This window comes from Mytilus galloprovincialis, chromosome 9 (assembly GCF_965363235.1).
Source record: "Mytilus galloprovincialis chromosome 9, xbMytGall1.hap1.1, whole genome shotgun sequence".
NCBI lineage: Eukaryota > Metazoa > Mollusca > Bivalvia > Mytilida > Mytilidae > Mytilus > Mytilus galloprovincialis.
In genome coordinates, this window is record NC_134846.1 from 16,770,545 (window position 1) to 16,778,642 (window position 8,098).

The 8,098-nt window shown below is 33.4% G+C and overlaps 1 protein-coding gene across 1 annotated transcript; it reads right to left on the bottom strand.

Annotated features, from left to right (window-relative positions):
- Positions 1–5,763: 5,763 nt before the first annotated feature.
- On the bottom strand, positions 5,764–7,687 carry LOC143044517 (uncharacterized). Its single transcript, XM_076216573.1, has one exon. The coding sequence runs from the start codon at positions 7,522–7,524 to the stop codon at positions 5,797–5,799; it is 1,728 nt and encodes a 575-aa protein (XP_076072688.1). The 5' UTR covers positions 7,525–7,687; the 3' UTR covers positions 5,764–5,796.
- Positions 7,688–8,098: the final 411 nt, after the last annotated feature.

Consider the following 8,098-nt stretch of genomic DNA (forward strand, 5'->3'; position numbering starts at 1 on the left):
TTAATGCCTATAAGTGATAGGTTCCCGAATGAGTTTTTGCATTCGGAATTTCTACTGAGGTATCTATTTATCAGTGATTGGTTCCCGACTGATATTTTGCATTCGGAATTTCTACTGAGGTATTGGTTCCCGAATGAGTTTGTGCATTCGGAATTTCTACTGAGGTAAATCATCATTCTAATGCAACAACGTTTGTAACGTTCATTTTGATTGGATAACGTCACTTATTTACTTGGCATCAATTGCTATGGGACGTACGCGCAAGCGCAGACGGCATATGACAGATTTTAAATGCATGTTTTAACGTTGTTTTCTGTCAGTTTCATTAGAATGGAGATAACAATATTGTATTTTAAGTTCCGACGGCATCAACGCTAACGCGTCGCCAGTAAACTTAATTTGCGACCATCAAATCCCCAATTGATGCCATCGGAGCTTAAAATACAATACAGTTATCTCCTAAGTGATGGGTTCTCCAATGAGTTGTAGCGTTCTTAACTCCTACTAATGTATATATATTTATCAGTGATAGGTTCTCCAATGAGTTGTTGCGTTCTGAACTTCTTCTGAGGTATCTATCTATCAGTGATAGATTTCCAAATGAGCTGCTGCGTTCGAAACTCTAGTTGAATATCTATTTCCCACTCATAAGTTCTTCAAAGATACAGACATATCATATCGGTCAACCAAATCGTGATGATGACCGTAAACTTATACAGTGTCAATGTAAGCTGTTCTTCCTTAATTTGGAAGGAAAATAGTCTTATTTGTTTGATACACGTCTGAAATACCAAAGTGAGTTTTATTTTATTTTCGGTATAGGAATTGTTATCTCTTATTGAATTTGGCATTCCGCTGTTTGTTGTGTGGGCATGTTTTGGTCTTACATTAACGTCACAGCGACCGATATTAGAGTTAGCAGACATTAAAAAATTAAGGACTATATGTTGCAGTATCTTCTATATTTCTTTGACTTCCCCTATTTTTTTTCTTAAAAGCAAATCCCTCTGTATGAAAAATTCATTCCACAAAATAAAACAAAAAACAAAAAAAAAATCACCTTCACAAAATAGATTTTCAGACATGCAGTTATGTTTCATCCTAACTTAATCATATCGATTTCATTTAACCATCAGTTTTCGCCTTGTCAATACACAACAGTTCAGTAATCTGATAACTCAATTACATCTGTTAGTTGTTATAAAAAGGGGAAGTGAAACCAATTAAAACCCACCCACAGGGTGATATGAAGCTTTAATACTGCCAATTTGATTTTATGCCTAAACGATTTAGAAGAAATAAAAGTATCCCAATTATAGAAAATTTTCATGTAAAGGCTGATCTGTTTAATCTGTTTTTTCCGCCTCTACTTTTGAGACGATTTTCCACATAGAGAAACACAATTTCAACCGAGGCTAAGCCGAGAGAGAGAACCCCAAAATGATGTAAATTTCCAACAATCTATGGCTTCCATGAATTATTACTTAATTTTTGTTGTCAATGTAGTTCACTTAAATTTCAGTGTATATTTTCGTGGGTTTTTTTCTTTGTCTTTTTTTTAACTTTTCATTTTTTGGTGGGTATTAAAGAGAAAGATAAGACTTAAAATATACTGTTTGAAAAAAAAATCCTATAATTAGGGGATAAGTTTATTGTATTTTAATAATTTGCGACCATCCGTTTGAAACCCCCAATTGATGCCGTCGGAGCTTAAAATACAATATTGTTATCTCCATTCTAATGAAACTGACAGAAAACAACGTTAAAACATGTATTTAAAATCTGTCATATGCCGTCTGCGCTTGCGCGTACGTCCCAAAGCATCAATTGTTAATCGATGCCATGTAAATAAGTGACGTTATCCAATCAAAATGAACGTTACACACGTTGTTACATTATAATCTCTGGTGGCTGGCTGTAATATAAATGTCCTATCTGATAGAGCTTCTTATGGTGGTCGGATGCAGCCATTTCCAATTTTGGAGTCAGTTTCGCGTTTTCTCCTCTCACTTTTTCAACGCGAAATCGAGAAATCGAGAAAATGAAATTGAGAAATTGAGAAATCGGGAAAACGAGAAATCGAGAAATTGGGAAATCGGGAAATAAATAACTCAGCCTTGATAATCAAAAAAATAAATGGTTTGTTCTGTGGTAGTTTGAAAATAAATTACCTGACTTGCATTGTATTAAAAATAAATAACTCAGCAAGTCTAATCGAAAGTATGCGATGGCACCAGATTCTTCATAAATTCATTTTTTTTTTCAAAAATCGGGAAACAATTCCCAAATCTTTTATAAATAATAAAAGTATAAATAATATTTAAATATTGTTGAAATGTCTAAAAATTGGGTTCATTTAACTTTGGGTATATTGTCTCGAGAACACTTACCTCACTTTTATTACAGGGCAGTAACTACATTCAGGCTGCTGGGAACAGTATATCTAATATATATGTTCCTGATTCAGACAATGCCTCATGTAGGAAATTTCAAAACCAAACGCTTGTCTCCATATCAAATTGTGTTCACCGTGAGTGCCTTGCTATACATGTATTATTTATAATAAACAAATTTTAAAAAATTGTATGTTTTCTAATATTATAAATATAGTTGTGAAAATAAATAATCAGTCCCTTGCTTTAATGAAAATGAAAAATCATGCTTCAATAGTGCAAAAAATAGATAATCTGTCCTCTTAGTTTACAAAAATAAATAACCGATCAAAAACAAATCTCCCCGACCCCCCCCCCCCCCCCCCCCCCCCCCCCCAACTACCGAAATATCAAATGGTCGTCCCCTTAGCTTACAGGCTTCAGTGCATGTGAGAAAGTCATTTGCAAAACTCCTTCCGTCGGTTCAATTTTATTTCCCGTATCTTTTGTATTCACGATTTCCCACTCGCATATATAAATTAATAACAAATCAAAAGTTTTAATCTAATAAACTGTTTACAACGGTTTGCAGATAACGTTTATTTAAACATAAACATGTAAAATAATAATCGGAATAAACAGATTGTACTGTTTTCTTCATGGATGATTACGAAGTGTGTCATTTTTATACCATCTGCAACTATTTGGGGGTAAACAAGTACGCGTGCGCCGTACCGGAACTAATTACGAAATCATACGCCACACGTTGTGAAAAAGATTTCGTCAAAATCAAAGTAATAAGCCTATTATCTAGCGATGAAGCTGTTACGTTAGATAGTGCATGGTTTTAATAGCATTTCCACAATGCCACTTTGTGCAACAAAGTTAATTAAAACCTTTTTTTCCATGTCGTAAGCTTTCAATAGATGCCAAACAACCGTTTGAATGCCGTCAATATTTCACGTGCGGGATGACTTTCAGTGCTTTTCGTTAAAATGAGCAATTATTAGCCGCTGAATTGCATGTTTGAGTAATTATTCGGAATTGATTAGTTTAATATATTTTCGTTAGAAGAGATGACACATAAAGAACGTTGTAACATATTTAATTCTGCTAATTGTTTTAAAGCCACACTTCCGTTGGAATTGAAGCTAGGTGTTCCGTTCATAATTTCAATTTCAATACTTAACTTATAAATTGACAGTTTACCATGTATACGTAGAGCATTTGATGTCTATAACCTAGGAACAGTATATGAATATATATGATCCTGCTATAACACAGTGTAGTAAAAGATCAATCTAAATAATAGTTATTTTCCTTTCTAAAGATTTTTTTTTCAAACCACACTTATGTTATTGTCGTTAAAGAGCTACAATGGGTTTTCGACTTTAAAGTCCAGTGGCAAATATCTTGCAAATTCGAAGCGGGTAAAAAACTCTGCAGAGAGGTTCGATGGATTTTGTTGCATAATAACACGACCGTTGCATATTTATGCAATTTAAAGTAAACGATATTAATATTAAGTGTATCAAATACAATGTATATTCTAAACTATTTTTTTAAAGATTTCCTAGGCTTTGTTATAATTCGTTGTTAATTAAAAATACCAAAAAAAAAAAGAAGATGCGGTATGATTGCCAATGAAACAACTTTCCACAAGAGAATGACACAGAAATTACCAACTTCAGGTCACCGTACGGCCTTCAACAATGAGCAAAGGCTCATTGTTAAAGACCGCCGGTACGTTGACCTAAAGTTGATAACTTATATGTCATGTTTGTCTCGTTTGGAGAATTGTCTCATTGGCAATCATACCACATCTTCTTTTTAAAGTAAGTAGGGGTGGACCTATAGGATTTTTGAAAGAGGGTGTAATTCCATAAAACGAATTACATGTAACGATGAGGCGAACAAAAAATTGGACAATTTTATGCTAAAAATCATATAAAGCTGGAAAAACATGTTATAATGATCTTTATTTTGCGGTTGAAAGGATTAGTCTGGTTTATAGTCATGAGCATTTAAATACAATGTACGATAATTTTTATTTGAAAATTCCTGTTAGTCCTTTACCTCCTAAAATAACAAAAAATAAACTCAGATATTGTTGTTTCCTTGGTGAATATACACGAAGCAAATTCAAAGCAAAAGAGAATCGTTATGTATACAGTTCAAAAAGTTTAATTTGTTTACATTGCACGTTTTTATTCTGCAATTTGTCATTGAACGATCTATTAGTGAAAGCCGATTTGTAATTTCTGTTTTGTACCACTTTGAATTGATAATAAAGCCATGATGTAAAATCTCTGTAACCAACAATTAAAACGGCATCTGACTTCATTAAGCCTTTTGTGAATATCAATCTATTTGAAATCAGAGAAGGCGATTTGATATGTATAAACCATTGAAGTCTTTTCAAATCGAGGTAGAAAAACTGTACGAACAGAAATGCTATTACAAGAAGTATTAATATACCATTAAGATTCTAATCTATATGGAAAAACAAAACGAACAGGAATCTTATTTCAAACAGAATTAATATGCCATCAAATTTTAAATGTTCCATTTTTAAGAATTTGCAACGCATATTAACTGGAAACATTACCGAACAAAAAAAAGGAAAACTTAGGAAACGCGGCATTTCAAAGTCACAAGAAAAATCCGGTAAATTCTGGCAAGGAACGCACAAAAATACAAGAGATTTAAGATAAACGCCGAACAATACAGTAAGGGACCGTTGAAAAATGTACATCGTGAAAAACCATATAAATAGTTGACGACGGATCCAAAAACAGGCTGAATTCAAATAATGGTGAGCAAAAAAAAAAAAAAAAAAACAGAACATGAAAACAAGTCGATTGTCTGAAGTCCAGACCAAGAAGAAAGGCTCTGCAAAATAAATTTATGTTTATTAGCAAAAAAAAATCGGCGCAAGTGAAAAGCAGAACGACGACTATGAGCAGTAGGTCAACTATATGTGAGATATGGAATGATTGGAAGAGGTATACATGCCATGTTTCATCTGACCTTGACCTCATTTCAATGGTTCATTGGTCAATGCATGCTTAGTTTTTGTTTTTTATGGTTTTTTCTTCTGTACTATAAACAGTAATTCAATTATAATTAGTGTATTGAATGATTGTCTAGCAGAAAATTATATTTATAGAAAATATAGCGAAATCCTACATTTAAAAAAAAAATGATTTAGACCCGCGAGCCCCTTAAATCCGATTATAAATAAAATGCTCCGACTTAAAACATATTTCACTGTCCATTATTGAATATTTAAACTCTGGCATTTTATTGAGAAAAATAAAATGTACACAAAAAAATGAGGTTTGATCATTTAAATTAAAAAGAAAACAATAAAGATTAAAAAAGAAAACAAAAGTATATTTATATTTATTCATTCATTGTAAGCCTAACAACCAGAAATATGCACTTCATATAACTTTGCCTTTTCTGAACTTCCGACAGAAGTCGTACATCCGATATACAATTGTTCCTCGTTCCTTGTGAAGCAAAGGGAATATGCACTTGATATTCCTGCATCGCCGACGTTATAATGCATAATGAGATGTCCACAGTTATTCAGTATGTGAAAAATATGATTGTTTAATTGTGCCACAATAATATTGTCAGACGGTGTAGTAACAATATTCACTGGTTGGAACGGGTTGTCCTCATTATTGATCTCATCATGACCGCTGTAGATCTGTAGGATATCTCCGTCTCTATTAAGCACCACAACTCTACCTCTATATTCCTTAGATAACTGATCCACTAAACAGATATTCCCGTTATCTGTACTCGTTATACTGAGAGGATATATGAATAATCGGATGTTGTTTTTATCATGTTCATAGATAGTTTCATGTTCTCCTTTTTGGTTCATCACAAAGATTACTCGTCTGCCCGTTGCAGGCCATAGTGATCCTGCACTTTTAGCTGCCACTATGACCTTACCGTCCTTGGTGACATGTATGGAAATGGGATCTAACGGTGACATATTGTATATGGAATCAGTAAGTTCTCCTGTTTTACCACTGATCTGTTTCAGTACTGATCCATCCGGTACCAGAAGCAGGTCACCAGTCGGAGTAACAGCTAATCCATAGACTTCAATGTTAAATGTTGATTCTACTGTCAGTTCATGTCCTACTGGTTTTACTTTCTGTAACACGTCTTGATCACTTATCCATAGAGAATTGTCGGGACATAAAGATAGATATACCACTCTAGAAATGTCAGTTTGGAATTGTTGAACGATACGTACATCGACTGCATTAGACACAACTTGCAACGATCCCATGATATTCGGTGATATTTGTCCCGAGAGAAACGATATGCTACCGAGATTAGTTTCAGCTATGTTCAAGGCACAGGACAGTTTAGAACTTTCGATGAATAATTTTTCAACATCATTGGACAGGACGATATCTTCAACATTTGAACTAAGAAGTCCCTGTAAACTAACAATAACTTTCTCTAACTTTTCAATCTCCTCCGTCTGTAAAGCTCTCCATTTTTTATTTAATTCAGATTTCAAATGATCTGTATATTTGTCGGCTGCATTCTTTACCTTAACATTTTGAGCTTCTATTCCTTGTATCAAATCTTTGTATTTTGCACTGTCCTTCATGTTAACATCCGTCATTTCGTTTTTTATTTTTATCAAGTTTCCTATTTTGTATTCTATTTTCTTTTGACCGGACTTGAATTTTTCCTTTCGGATATTAAAACCTTTACTTATTTCAACCAAAACATGGCCATTGTGTGTATTTCCAATACACAATGCGCAGACCAACGTATCGCACGACGCGCAAAACATAACACAAGATTGTCCACTATGTATATCGCATTTCAAAACGTTAAAATCCGGTTCACCACGATAAATTCCAATTTCTTTGATATCTATAACATTGTGGTCTTTACTATTTTTTAATTTAGCATGAATTTTGTCCTTGCATTTAGCACACATAAGAACGTCACAGTTTGTGCATTTCCATTTAATTTTAGTTTCTTCTTCACAAAAGTTACATGTAGCAGGAGCCTGTCCTCGTTTAAAAGTTTCGTCTTCACAAATTATACATGTAGCAGGAGCCTGTCCTCGTTTAAATAAACTCATAAAAAATTGAGAAAACGCCATTCTGGTCTAAAAGTCAATATGTCTGACTATTTTACTTCCCGGCTATTACGGTTACTGAGTGTCGGGTAGAAATAAGAACATGTGCATTCTAAAGAAAAGATCTAAATACGAACTTTAAATCCATTCAGTATTTTCTCTGATAAGGCCAAGTGACGTCACGGGTTTATGGATTTAAAGTTCGTATTTAAATGTTTACTTTAGAATGCATAGTTTCATGTTATTGTTGTCGTATAACCATAACACATGTACACCAAAGGTACGTGTCAGAAATATTTCGACCTGTTTAGAACTTTAAAAATAAACTTGTCTAATATCAATATGGGATGAAAATGAATATTTGATTAACAAATAATAATGTACAGAAAAATAATAAAGTTTAAGCTCGACTAGCAACCCTGAGGTAAAAATGGAATTTTCTTCCCACAAAAAGTCCTAGAACGCTGCTTTTAATTTATGCATGATAGTTTACAAGGCTTATAGTACACAAAAAAATGTCATCATCCCAGATTAATTATTCTTACTTTGAGCCTTTTTTGACTTTATGCTGCTTGCTAAAATAGAAACAGAAAATATC